Below are 14,581 nucleotides of genomic sequence, written 5' to 3'. Positions count from 1 at the left end.
GATATTGAATGATGTATAATTTTGTTTTTTATACATTTCAGTTTTTAAAAATTCAAACCATAAATGTATCAAATCGCGCCAATTATTCTACTAATTAATTTTAACGTTCTCTCCTTATTAAAAAAAATCAAATCATGCTTATTGTTATCAATCATTATCTTGTAGTGAATTTTGTAGCACAGTAACCAGAATATTCTTTTTTTTTTTTCCGGGCAAGATGTGAAGAAGACGAAATCACGAAAAAACTGAAACATGAAACCTTGACACGATTTTCATTTCCTTTTTACAAAGGCAAATTAGATATCCACCTAGTGAACATGGGAAAACATTGCTCAGGAGTGTACTCAGGAGCTGTATGTCCTGAACCCTGCAAAATTAATTACATGAAAATTGCACAATCTCATCAAAGACACTTACATGTTTTAACCAAATAGTATTTGTGATTTAATTAATAATTTATTACCTTCACAGTTGCAAATGTCATGCGATTGGAGTAAGTCCTTGTGTATCTGCATGGCAAGTTATTGATTAAGATTAGGATGCATGCTAGGATCAACCATGATTAAATCGGACGACAAATAAATATAAAATTAAAAGTATTTAAAAAAATGCAAACAAATAAAAAGCAACGGACCAGCTGTGCAGAGTTATATTCAACCTGGTTCGATTGTGATTCAATCCAATTAAATGGGACTATGATACAACTGGAACCTAGCCAACTGGCGGATTGGTTGGTGTTCGGTTCAACCAGTTGTACTCACCAGTTCAATCCAATTTTTAAAACATTGATAAGACGTTTTAATCTTACCCTCCCACTTGGTCTTTTACAAACCATGGCCTCCAATCATCTACAATGGAGTAGTTTAGATTCCTTATCCAAGCTTGAGTAGAGATGAAAGGAACAACTGCATCTTGATCTCCACTGCCAACAACACATCAAAAAGTCTCATTGCTTCAAAACTGAAATTAAGAGTAATTTATACAAACCACTCGACTAACAAAGGTGTCTTTCAACTAAGGGTGAAACCGTGAGCGCTTACACAAGACCCAAAGTGAAAAATACCTACGGAAAATGGTGCAATAGACTTGAGTTTCAACCACCTTCTAAAGCAAAATTCTCACTTTAGACGAACTTAATCCAAGAAAAAGATACATAGATATGGTGACAACACGAGTCTAAAAAGAAAAAACGCTACATTAAAAGAGAAAATCTTCACCTGTATATCAAAGAACGGTATCCTTTTTTGCTTAGATTTGCATGAAACTCAAAGCTACCAAATATATCATACTCAAAATCATTCATGTAACAACGTTCCCATTTCCCTATGGTTCCCTGCAGGGATCAAAATTATGTACATTAATATGATATTGATAATGTAACATAGAATAAGTTTAAAGGTTTATAATATCAAACCTCTCGAATATGCAGTGCCTTGCGAACACTCTCATTGCTAATCCATTTAGTGGCGAGGTAGTAACCATAAATCTACAACAATAATGAAAATGAATAACATCAAATTTGAAACATTATGGACAAAAATTCTGTCCGAATCTAGATAAGCGTTGAAACAATTACTTTGCAACTTAATTCAGGGACTGTGAGACGAGAACTAAGAGATTCGTTCAGCTCCTGAGTCAAAGATCTCCTCCACAGATGCTCGTCATCTTCACAATTGCTATCCAAAATGTTGAACTCATTAATTGCTGAGAGACACTGAAGATAAGAAACAACAGTTTAACCGAAGGGGTTATCATTATCATAAGTAGCAATCAGAGACTTCCGCCTTACCTCGTATGTTATTTCTCTTCCTTTCAAAACTTAGTATCCTCTTTATAATAGGTATATATAAAATTGGAATGGTTTACTTGCCTCATGAAAGTACTGGAGATCTCTTAAACACAACTCATTTCCGGAATCTACATCAATATACTCTCCTTTACAATTTCTCTGCAGTGACTGAAAAGATATAATGATAGACCATTAAGCATAATAACATCACTCTTTAAATTCAAGTTCAAACACATTATTAATAATAATAATAACAACAACAACAATAATACCGCATAGAGTTCATCAGAGATGAGTCCCATTCCATGAGCATATTGGATTTGATAATTTTCTTCTCTGTATGTTGTGATGGGGTTCCCTAGCAGATATCCCTGAAAATGCATATAACAGGATCTATAGTTAACAATGGTGGATTTCAGAATTCCCTCCTGAGATTAATTTTCCGTCGGTAGTAGAAGCAACAAATAGATATTATGGTTGGAAACCTGGAGATTTATCAATGGTTGGTGACCTTTTTCATTTCCTGTTGATCAAACAAATGGAAAAATTATCAGTCAGTTTTTTCTTCTTCTTAACCGTCCGACTCTTAGGGGATGGGGAACCTGGTAATCCGGAAAATCCCTTTAATATGCTAAACTTTTTGCTTTGCTTATTGTCAAAGGGGAATGCAAATAAACAATTTATTAGACTTTTTTGGAATTCTAACCATTTGAAATTTCTTGAAGAATGGCTGGGACAGGAATTCCAGAGTATGAATCGCCTCCAATGTAGAATTCATTTGAAAGAAATTCAGGGTGTTCAATCAGCCACTACAAATACAGATGATTGTTGCAGGCTTAACTTTCGTCATAATGGAAGCCGACTAAGGTCTTCATTCGAGAAAAGAGGAGAGACGCGCGCTAGTGAGCATAATGAACATACCTTCCTAAGAAATTGATGAGTTTGGTGAACTAGTTTCCAGTCGCTCCGATGATCCGTGACATTTTTTGCATATGAGAAGCCAGTTCCAAGTGGCAAATCTACAAAAATAATGCTGCATAGCTGCCCAAAAGATCATTAACATTACTACGAGTAAATCACCTTCCAATAATGAAATCAGGAAAAGAAACATAAATAGAACGGATATTTATACTTGTACATCATGACATGACTGATATAAATCATAGTTCTTATTAGAACAAATTTTGGATTATTAAGGTGCTATCAACACCTTTGTCCATGACTGTGGCCTTGAGACCAAACCGGGCATACTCCCATCGTACTCCTTGATTTCAAATGCAACTGGACCTATAAACATCCAATTGAACATTTGCTTCACAACATGTTAAAATTTCAATAGTGATCTTGACACAATATTTTAAAAATATATATATACAAATATAAAAAGGATACAAATGAAATGTTATAGATTGTTATGTCACAAAACAAATGTGATTAGCTATGTTGCGCAATCAAAAGTTTTAAGGTACAAATACGTCTATATCGAATTTTAATAGAATTTAATATCATAAAATTTCAAATTTATCTAAAATACAAAAACACATATCAGAAATAACACAAAAGGAGTCAAATTTATTAAGCTTGTGATTGCTACAAGATTGAGTTAAGCCTATGTTCTGTTAATAGCTTAATAAGAGTTAATTAGGCAATTAGGAAATAACTATAAAGCATGTTGCCTATAATAGGGACTAGGGTACTATAGAGTGCTGGGATACTTATCACTGTTAGTATCAAAGCCTGGTCATCGGTGGCTGAGAAAGGTCTAAGTACTAACTATGAACCGGAAAAGCGATGTAAAGAGACATACAGCGTGCATCCGATGGAATGTAGCTTCTCATGGGCAGCACTATACGGTAGGGAGTTGAGTATTATGGGATGTTAAGTGGACTATTTAAGTGACTTGGTTCTTCACCTTAACAGTCTTGAAAATATTTGTAGAAGAGAAATTATAAGGAAGCTAGAAAGTGAAATGATATTAGTTTCAAAGGAAAGGAAGCAAAAGGGATGCATTTGTTGTTGGACTCAATGAGCACCAAGGTGAAAATATTGGCTATGAAAGAAACACTTGTTAATGCAATTTATAGCCTGAATGCACAGATGTCCAAATTATCAGCAGAAACAAATGTGAATCCTATGTTCAATCTGTATGATCCTAAAGAAAAAAGGTATGTAGATGTGAAACAATGGAATGGCTTAAGAGTTTAAGATATTCTATACAAATGATAAGATAGTCCTGCGTACTTAGCTCAGTTGATGAGCTAAGGGACGTTGAATGGGGTCTCGGTTTCAATCCCCGGAAACTAACATTTCTCTCCCCTCTCTAACAATATACTCCCTCCATCCCTATATATAACCACCCATTTGACTAAAAAATTGTCCCTAAATATAAACCTCTTTTCAAATTACTAGATGTATTTATTATTTTTTCCTAAACATACCCTTAATTAATACTGCTAACTTATCTTGAAATATGAAAAATCAAATTTAACACACATACAAACAAAGGATAATTTGGTAATATTAACACATAAAATATAAACATTAATTGCATTAACAATTTTTCTTAAAGAAATGTGAAAAAAGCAAAAGGGGGTTATATATAGGGACGGAGGGAGTACTAACTATGAAAACTAACAGTTTATTAGTTTTCTAGGTATGTCTAAATAACTTTAATATGATAATTAAAAAGGAACAGAGATAATAATAAATTTCGAAACTAACTTACAAATTAAAGGACAGGACATGATAACTTAAGTTGTTTAGTATTTGATTTCAGAGATAAGACAAACTCGAGGCAAGAGACAGAACAAAAACAAAAATTTTTGTCCCTCACCAAACCACAACACAACTTTTTGTTCTATGTATAAGTTGTCTAAATACCAAAATAACATTTGTCCACCAAAAATCGTATAAGACCAAAAATTATTCAATGCCATAAAAATTTGTCCTGTATTGTTCTGTCTTGTGTTGTGATGTTCTGTCTTGTACTATTTTGTCCAGTATTTACTGTTGTTTTGTAGATCAAATGCATCCAGAGAATACACATATCATACCAAGTGCTTCTTTGGATTACAATGTTTTGTATTTTTAGAACTTCGGTTGAGTCTAACTCAAATCCTACATGGGTTGAGTCTAACTCATTCTACAAAATCAGTTTGTAGAGTAAAATAATATCTCTCACTTATAAATTCATTACAATACCTATCTCATCTAACTACCCACCTCCGGTAGTGGTGGACGTGGTCCAACAAATCTTGCATAGAATATGATAAAATCTTAAAATTTAAAATGGATCTAATTAAACTAGGTATAGATGTGTCCTAGTTATAAACTCATTTCTTAATAGTAAACACATACGTGTGTGGTCCACATAGTCAATTATGTATTATCAGTAAATTGTCAAAAAATATTAAAAAAACAATAAAGTTGTAATTTGAAAATTACCTATTTGATAGAAAAGGGCAGAAAAAGAAGAACAACCAGGACCTCCAGATAACCAAAGCATAAGAGGATCTTTCTGAGGATTACTTTCTGATTTGACAAAATAATAGAACACTTGCATGTCATCATTTGCTTCTCCTAACCCTACGTACCTATCAAATTTATGACCCAACTACATTACTTGCTACAATGCACCCCCATTGCAGGAGGTGAAAATGAAACAAAATATGGAATGATTAGGATTGCTCTCACCCTGTTTCAAGTTCAAAAGGAAGTGGACCTTGAAAACCAGGAAGCTGTTCAACCTTTGAGCCATAAGCTTCAAGAGGAGTTAACATATGCAAACTAAGAAGTACAAGAGAAAGTAGAATCTGACAAGAATAGTGTGGTGAATTATGAGAAGGAGGAATCAACTTGTTCATCTTTGCAAGATTCAACTACTTTCTAACACTTTAAATGTTATTGTTGATCATGAGTCCAAGTGCAATGATTGAGATGAACCGCTCACAATTGTACAAATTTGGGAAGAACAAACAAGTGGGAAGCTATAAAGATATTTTTTGTGTTTACTCTTCCGTTCTTACGGTAAAGGGTCCTACAAATTTGGGGTTCAGTTGAAAAGTAAATAAAAATTTATCAATAATTGTTTTAACTAAGAAAGATTCCGAATTTTTTTTTTTTTTTTACTTTCGCACCGGTTTTCAATCCACCAAAGTGAGCGACTAATCTGGCTCGTGCGTAGAGGCACATTGGCCAAGCGTTGTTCTTCCTGGGAATCGAACTCGGTATTCCCCGAGTACGTCCTTGGAAGGAGCTTCTTGCCACTGTAGCCCAAACAACTTGGTTAAAGAATCCGAATTTTAAATTGGATAATATTGATCTCACTTATGTTCAGTTATTTTATCCATTTATTATGCAGCATCTCTTTAAAGGTAAATTTTACTTTGGAAATGTAAGTTTTTACCATTGATGAAATAATAATTATACCAGTTAACCAATGTTCCCATGACACTAGTTAACGTTCTCCATTTTTAAATACTTTAAAATTCTATTGGATAATAGTATCCGTCGAGAAATTCATTTGATATTGGTATTATAAAATAAATTAATATAAAAGTAAGATATGCAACTGAATGTTTTGATTATAGACATATGTCCAACTATACACCAAAGGAATGTTTTTATAATCACAAACACAAAAGAACAGTGTTTGAGCGCACACACATTAAAAGATTTTTTTTAATAATGAAAAAGAAATTAATAATAAAATGATTTAGTATTTTCTTAAAAAAATATTATATGCGTGGGACCAAATACTATTTACTTATGTTTGTGTCTATGGAAGAATGTCTCCTATACTCCATATGTATGGGAGTGTTCATCATCTTTAATAAAGTAAAAAAAGAAGTAAAAGACCGCATTTAGACAAAAAAAAATAAAAATAATAACTTAGCACGTCATCAATAAACCTCAACTATAATGAAGAAAGCTCTAGACAAAATATGATTGTGAATTTTGGTTCAGAGAGTGTGTTCTCTTTGGGTTACAAGTTAGGACACTTAAGGGTCGTCCAACATGTTAGAAGGTTTAAAACAAATTTAAAGATGATGAGTTAACCATATATTTAAAAATATTATGAGCAAATAAGGAGTTATGAAAACGAAATTTAAATCATAGCAATCAAACTAATCTCTTCCACAAATGATCGAATATCAATAATATTGTAAGATCAACAATATTTAACGGCATTTAATTCTGAAGAGAAAAAAAAAAAGATTGTGCAACTATTTTGGGATGACCAATCGAATCACGTGATCACGAGCCATTTGTGCGGTTAAGAAGAATTATAAACTTCCATTTGTGAGGTTAAGAAGAATTATAAACTTGTTGATAGTCGTCATAAGTACTTTACTTAAAAAAAACAATAAGTGAATCATCAATTTCGTCCTTGAATTTGCACGAATCGGCCAAATTCGTCCTTCAATTTAATGAAATATCAAAATAGTCTCTGAATTTGTAAAATATCAATCAATTTAGTCCCTCCGTCCAATTGGAGTGTTAACGGTGCTAACGTGACCATTAACCTCTCTATGTTAGATGCCACATAAGCAGGACTAATTTGGCCAATAGTGACCAAAATTTTCAAGGACGAAATTGATTGATTCGCATAAAATGTTCTTTCCTCCCCCAAGGACTCTTTCTTTCTTCCCCAATGACTCTTTCTTCCCCAAATACATTAGAGTTCAGTGTATTTCTATCCCTTGATTTGCAATGAGAGAGAAAGAGAAAAAAGGGAAAGGGTGAATTTAAGGGTGGTGATTTCTCCACTTGAGAAACATGAGAGAAAAAAATTGGAGACAATCCACTCCCGTAGTATCTGAAGTTTTTCCATTCTCACCCTCGACAAGGTTGCAACCATGAACAATAGGACTGCGAACATTTTTTAGTTTTCCATTACAAACCTTGACATGATTTTAGTTGCATATCTTTGCTGATCAATGAAAATACCAAGTTTATCTTGACTTACTTCAATCCCAAGAAAGTATCTCATTTTCCCTAAGTCACTCATTGCAAATTCTCCCTACATAGATTCTTTAAAGTCATCAACCATCTGCTTATCATTACTGGTACGAGAAATGAGTGATCACTATAGTCAAGATAACTGGTGCAATGATACATACATTCTCTTTGCAGACATAATCTGAGTGGAAAATGTCAGGTATAACTTTTTAACACACTAATGAGATTTTTTTTTTGTTGAAACTGTCCCACATGCTCAACAGATTATTTCTTAATCCAGACAAGTAGTATACACCAGTGTGATTAATATGAATTTTACCACTTTGAATTTCCCTTTCCCATAACATGCATCTTTGAATCATCTCCATGTTTGACAGAATCTCTAAAAGTATCATCCAACTCAAATAACCATTCTTTTGTGAACACCATAAGGTTACTGCACCCAGAGCCAAGAAACCATACCTCTTTTTGAGCACTAATACTCAAATCAGCTTTAGCCAAGAGACACATCTCTTCTCGGCCGTCATCAAATTCAGCATAATTTGAATTTTCTTCCCAGTTGGGACACTCATTATGATAGTGTCCTAGCTTATGAAGAAGTTTGATGTCAATTGAGGATTTGTGTTGCTTAGTGGTAGCATTTCCAGTAGCGACTGTGACACCATTTTCAATCAAACTCCAATATTCTTTCGATCGAAGCAAATTATCCACGAGAATCGCCCAATGATCTTACAACCATGGATAAATCTTGTGCAGCAAGAAATCTCTAAAAAATGAAAGTGGAAGAGTTTGCAACGGGGAAGAAGCGTTGAAGAAACGGTTTGTACCAGGGAGAAAACAATTGTAAAGATCATAACATAAAGAAGAAAAAATACTATGGTTTTTTATTTTATTTTGATGAGGACCCTGGTCTTGGGTGAACTGATACCACTTGTTATGGAAACTGTGTTTCCTTGATTCTTTCATTCATTTTCGTGCCTTATATAGGCTAATGATCACATACAAGAGTAGGCCAATACAAGCAAACATGCTCAAATTCGTAAGTAAAAAGGCCAATTAACAAACTAATAGAAAGCTACTTAACAATTGCTTCTCAATAAGGTCCATAAACTTCATAATCAAATTTGTGGAGGGTCGTGAAAATAAAGGAGTGAATCAATGATCAACCGATTAAATGGGAAGGGACGGTGGTAAAGTGTTTGTGCCAAGGGTAGGGATGGTGGTTGATAACTGAGCAAAGGAGTGAATTGAAAAATGAACATCTCATGCTTATATAACCATATTAATTCCATCTAGGGATTCTGATTTACAAAGGCAAGTTAGATATCCACCTAGTGAACATGGCAAAACATTGCTCAGGAGTGTACTCAGGAGCTGTATGTCCTGAACCCTGCAATTAATTAAGCAAAAATCATTATAATGAATTTGCATAATCCCTTTGAAGACACTGAAATATTTCACCAATTTGAGTGTTATTCTTAAAAGAACAAAATATCACTTGTTATTTAATTAGTCAAGTTCTTACCTTCACGGTTGCAAAAGTCATTCGATTCGAGTATGTCCTTGTGTATCTGCATGAAAGAATTGTTGATTATGATTGGGATACAGGTTCTCTTATTGGATTCTAGGTACTAATTGAATACATATAAAAAAATATAGAAAAATAGGATTGGAAAAACGAGTGAATAGACAAATCAGTCATCGAAATTATAAATAACTGTCAAAATAGTCTATGATTTTTGCGAACTGTCAAAATAGTTAATCTGTTGAGTTTTATGATTAGAGACTATGACGCAACATGTTAAGTGAATACACAGTCCCTTCACGTTGATTACACATCATTTGCCACCGGACTGTAGACTACTTCGCCTATGAAACTTGGATTTCTTAGGGCCAAATTTTCCAATAATTAGTCTTGCACAATTGCAATTACTAACAACTTATCTCTATGATGACCCAAATTTCCTAGGAAAATTAGTCCCTAGGAACTGAAATTGATGTGAGAACAATGTTCAATGTAACATGTTTAACATGCAACATCATAGCCTCTAACAGAAGAAGTTAACGAAAAGGACATTTTGAAAGACATTTTTCAATTTTTGGGATAAATTGTCTAATTCTCAAAAATGAAGGACTATTTTGACTAGTGCACCATTTACATATTGAAATTTGATGCTTACCCTCCCACTTGACCGTTTACAAACCATGGCCTCCAATCATCTACAATGGAGTAGTTTAGATTCCTTATCCAAGCTTGAGTAGACATGAAAGGAACAACTGCATCATGATCTCCACTGCCAACAACACATCAATTGCCATAAAAAATCAGCTAGCCTTAATGTCTGTCATCAAGAAAGCTAGAAGAAAAACGATTCTCGCTCTTCAAAAGTGGACAATTCACTTTAGAGTGTAAACCAAGTAATCTCAACTATGATGAATAAATCAATTATTGATGTTACCAGGACATGCATAGTAATTTTATGAATGTATTAAAATATTAACCATTGATTTTCTTATTAACAGTTGAGATTACTTGCTTCACCTTCTGTTCTGATAGACAAAAAAGTTCTACATTTCTTTAGAATAAAGGTTAAGAGAAGTTTATAAAAACCTATGCTCTGCACTCCACTGAGGCGCCGTTTAACTAAGAACAAAACTGTGACTACTTACACAAGAACTAAAGCGGTCAAAACTTCAGAAAAATGAAGCAGCGGACTTGAGGTTGGGGCATTGATGCTGGATGGGGCCTAAGCCACAAACGATAGCTGGTAAGCCCTTAGGCCCCTTAGCCCCGACTTGGGGCTACTGTTCCAGTACACCAAGAAGTCTCACATTGCTTCGAAATTAAAATTAAGAGTAATTTATACAAACCACGCACTCAACTAACCAAGGCATCTTTCAACTAATGGCGAAACCGCAAGGGCTTACACCGGGCCCATAAAAACGGTGCAATAGACTTGAGTTCCAGCCACCTTCTAAAGCAAAATGCTCACTTTAGATGAGCTTAATCCAAGAAAAACACTACATAGATATGGTGACAACACGAGTCTAAAAAGAAAAAACTCTACATTAAAATAGAAAATATTCACCTGTAAATCAAAGACCGGTATCCTTTTTTGCTTAGATTTACATGAAACTCAAAGCTACCAAGGATCTCATTCTCAAAATCATTAGAGTAACAACGTTCCCATTTCCCTATGGTTCCCTGCAATGCTCAAAGCTATGTACGTTAATATGATATTGATATCCATTAGTTGTCGAGAATTCTTTGATGCATTCAACTCAAATTCAAAAGTATTTGTAATGTAACATAGACTTAAGTATCTGTTTCCAATTATGATTCAACATAAGAAGATCACTAGATATGATGAGTTTGTAAGTTTGTCATATCAAACCTCTCGAATATGCAGTGCCTTGCGAACACACTCATCGTTAGCCCATTTTGTGCTCAGGTAAAAACTATAAAACTACAACAATAATGAAAACGAGAAACATCACAATAATGAAACATTTTATGGACAAAAATTGTGTGTGAATCTAGATAAGTTATGAAAAACTTACTTGGCAGTTTAGTTCGGGCACTGTGAGACGAGAAATAAGAGACTCCTTCAACTCCCGAGTCAAAGATCTTCTCCACAAACGCGGATCATCGTCACAAAAGCGATCCAAAATGTGGAACATATCAAGTCCTGAAAGGCACTGATGATAAGAAGAAATAACAGTTTAACAATATGGCAAACAATTAACATCTTAACTATCATGATTAACATGCTTACAGACACCATTTTTACCAGTCTCTTATTTCTCTTCCTTTATTATTTTCACTTTTCTACTTCGTTTTTCTTCTCTCTTCTTATCTTTTTCTTCTAATGTGACTATGTCCATGATTAAGTAGCTACTGTTGAAAATGTTATTCTTCCCAAAGACCACACCAAAACTTCAGTATCATCTTAATAATAAGTATAGATGAAATTGGAATGGTTTACTTGCCTCATCATAGGATCGGAGATCTCTTAAACACAACTCATTTCTGGAATCTACATCAACATACTCTCCTTTACAATTTCTCTGCAGTGACTGTTGTCAATAGATAACAGTAGACCATTAAGCATACTAACATCATCATTGTAACCAACAGGCAAGTACAACGTATGTATAGATTTACTAAAGAATAATAAGGATAATAATACCGCATAAAGTTCATCAGAAATGAGTCCCATTCCATGAGTAAATGGGATTTGATAGTTTTTTTCTCTGTGTGTTGTTATAGGGTTCCCTAGCAGATATCCCTGAAAATGTTCAAGCCGGTTCAGGCTTCATATTTCATAATGCATATAACAAGATCAATGGAACAAAGGTATTTGGGGTTTCAAAATCCCTATTTAGATTTTTTGTTCATCGGTAATAGAAGCGACTGACAGAGATGATGGTTTGGAACCTTGAGATTTATCAATGGTTGGAGACCTTTTTCATTTCCTGTTAATCAAACAAATGGAAAAATATCAATCGGTTTTTTTAAGTCCTTATGTTCTGGTTTTTAGGGGAAGAGGCACACTGACAATCCGAATCAAGTCAGCTTATACTAAACTTTTTGATTTGCTTACTGTCATTGGAGAATGCAAATAATCAATTTATTTGAGTGAGGGGGACTAATTAAAATGAATAATTTTTCGGCCTCATTGTAATTATAATTACAAAGAAATTTACCATTAGATAAAGATTAATCCATCTAAAATATTGAGCTTTATAGGATTTCTAACCAATTGAAATTTCTTGAAGAATGGCTGGGACAGGAATGCCAGAGTATGAATCAGCTCCAATGTAGAATTCATTTGAAAGAAATTCTGGGTGATCAATCAGCCACTATACAAATACAGATAATCTGTTTCAGTTGATAAGAAAGTGATCAAAATATCATTTGTTTTGAGTCATAGTTAGGAGAATAACATGATCCGCTTTTCTTAAATGAAGATCATAGTTGCCATCCATCATGACAAAAATCAAGTCGTAAGTTGGGGAAGAAACTTTATTGAGCACGTCAAAGCCCATCTGCACCCTAGTTAGCATTAGGAACATACCTTCCTAAGAAATTGAAAAGTATGGTGAACTAGTTTCCAGTCGCTCCGGTGATCCGTGACATTTTTTGCATATGAGAAACCAGTTCCAAGCGGCAAATTAACAAAAATAATGCTGCATAGCTGACCAAAAGTTCATTAGCATTACTACCGGTAAATGACCTTCCAATAATGAAATCATGAAAGTAAAACATAAAAAGAGAGAATATTTTGACTTGTAGAATCACACTAACACAAACTATATACTACATATTATAACCACATGACATGACTAATATAAATCATAGTTCTTTAGTACAAATTTTGGATTAACTTAAGTAAATGAAATCAATGTTGAATTATTGAGTTATTATCAACACCTTTGTCCATGACTGTGGCCTCAAGACCAAACTAGGCACGCTCCCATCGTACTCCTTGATTTCAAATGCAACTGGACCTATTAACATTCAATTGATGTGAAAGAGTAAAATATCTTTAGACTGTGATAGGTACAAGTCGGAGGGAAGGCAATGTTCTGTTAATAGCTTAATAAGAGTTCGGTAATTAGGAAATATGGCATGTTTCCTATAAATAAGAGGGGAGCCTTAGGTAATTTTTTTATTTCTTTGCTGTCACTCTGATTAGAAAGGCCAAGTTAAGCATCAAAGAGCGCTGCCGCCAGGACATTGTTCTCAGGAGTGCTGCTACGATATGGACTTAAGTATCATGCAGTGCCCAATCCCACGTCTATTAGTAAGGGATGGTCGGTGGAGTATTTAAGTGCTTAGGTTTGCAGGATTTTCCAAGTACTTGGGATACTTATCAGATTGCCATGAAAAATACTTAAGCTGTTTCTATAACGTATCCGGAACAAACTCACAAGTGTTTACGTGAGCAGATAAACTCGAATAACACAATCTAAACATAGAAAATTATGTGACCAGTAAAACCATACATGTGTGATAATACATAGCCAGCAATGCACATTACCAATACTGTCAAAACAATATTCACAAAAACAAATAAATTGTGATTTGTAAATTACCTATTTGATAGGCAAGGCCAGAAAAAGAAGAACAGCCAGGACCACCAGTTAACCAAAGCATAAGAGGGTCTTTTTGAGGATCGTTTTCTGATTTGATAAAATAATAGAACACTTGCATGTCATCATCTGTTTCCCCTAACCCCACGTACCTATCAAATATATATGAACACACAACTACATTACTTGGCACACTGCACGAGTTGTCATCGAATTTCATTGTAAAATGATTGTATATTAACAAATGATTGAATTCAAAGTGGTTAATGAATTCCACTAAGGATGAATTGTTCGGAAGAACCCGAGTTGAATCCTGCATGGAACACTTTTTAGTCAGACCTTACTTACCACCGACGAACTCCAGATTACTAGGTCTCTTACATACGAACCAGAATGTCAACACAAAAAAATATGGAATGATTAAGATTGCTCTCACCCAGTTTCAAGTTCAAAAGGAAGAGGTCCTTGAAAACCAGGAAGATGTTCAACCTTTGAGCCATAAGCTTCAATATGAGTTAACATATTCAAAGTAAAAAGTCCAAATGCAAGTAGAATCTGACAAGAATAGTGAAGTGAATTATGAGAAGGAGGAACCATCATGTTCATCTTTGCAAAGCTTCAATTAACTTCCCTGACTCTTTAAATGTTCTTGTTGATGATTAGTTGAACATTAAAGAGTTAAATTATTCAACCACACAATTTTATTTTTTATTTTTTTAAATAAAACAATTATAA

General features: G+C 34.1%; 2 protein-coding genes across 2 annotated transcripts; both read right to left on the bottom strand.

The window, feature by feature from the left end:
- Positions 1–132: 132 nt before the first annotated feature.
- LOC11414298 (serine carboxypeptidase-like 12) lies at positions 133–5,783 on the bottom strand. Its single transcript, XM_003604880.3, has 14 exons — positions 5,483–5,783; positions 5,234–5,382; positions 3,000–3,076; positions 2,711–2,830; positions 2,496–2,598; positions 2,275–2,312; positions 2,062–2,160; positions 1,871–1,957; positions 1,577–1,714; positions 1,415–1,486; positions 1,218–1,333; positions 809–922; positions 464–509; positions 133–367 (listed from the first exon to the last, which is right to left on the bottom strand). Exons 1-14 carry the CDS (start codon positions 5,650–5,652, stop codon positions 284–286), a joined length of 1,413 nt encoding a protein of 470 aa, XP_003604928.3. The 5' UTR covers positions 5,653–5,783; the 3' UTR covers positions 133–283.
- A 2,898-nt stretch (positions 5,784–8,681) lies between these two features.
- On the bottom strand, positions 8,682–14,581 carry LOC112421300 (serine carboxypeptidase-like 11). Its single transcript, XM_024782464.2, has 14 exons — positions 14,283–14,581; positions 13,850–13,998; positions 13,185–13,261; positions 12,829–12,948; positions 12,511–12,613; positions 12,189–12,226; positions 11,941–12,039; positions 11,741–11,827; positions 11,312–11,449; positions 11,146–11,217; positions 10,840–10,955; positions 9,931–10,044; positions 9,276–9,321; positions 8,682–9,140 (listed from the first exon to the last, which is right to left on the bottom strand). Exons 1-14 carry the CDS (start codon positions 14,450–14,452, stop codon positions 9,057–9,059), a joined length of 1,413 nt encoding a protein of 470 aa, XP_024638232.1. The 5' UTR covers positions 14,453–14,581; the 3' UTR covers positions 8,682–9,056.

The sequence above is a fragment of the Medicago truncatula genome, chromosome 4 (genome assembly GCF_003473485.1).
Source record: "Medicago truncatula cultivar Jemalong A17 chromosome 4, MtrunA17r5.0-ANR, whole genome shotgun sequence".
NCBI lineage: Eukaryota > Viridiplantae > Streptophyta > Magnoliopsida > Fabales > Fabaceae > Medicago > Medicago truncatula.
The sequence above is the reverse complement of the archived record's forward strand: the minus strand, read 5'-3'. Positions and strand labels throughout refer to the sequence as shown.

Bases quoted from the DNA above. Each gene is read 5' to 3' on its own strand.
- LOC11414298 (XM_003604880.3), bottom strand. From the start codon at position 5,652: ATGAACAAGTTGATTCCTCCTTCTCATAATTCACCACACTATTCTTGT. The intron at 923-1,217 runs GTGAAGATTTTC...TGTTGTTGGCAG, and splicing joins TACCGTTCTTTGATATACAG to TGGAGATCAAGATGCAGTTG. The intron at 510-808 runs GTAAGATTAAAA...CTTGCCATGCAG, and splicing joins GTAAAAGACCAAGTGGGAGG to ATACACAAGGACTTACTCCA.
- LOC112421300 (XM_024782464.2), bottom strand. From the start codon at position 14,452: ATGAACATGATGGTTCCTCCTTCTCATAATTCACTTCACTATTCTTGT. The intron at 12,227-12,510 runs GTTAGAAATCCT...TTTGATTAACAG, and splicing joins TCTTCAAGAAATTTCAATTG to GAAATGAAAAAGGTCTCCAA. The intron at 10,956-11,145 runs GTTTGATATGAC...TGAGCATTGCAG, and splicing joins AGGCACTGCATATTCGAGAG to GGAACCATAGGGAAATGGGA.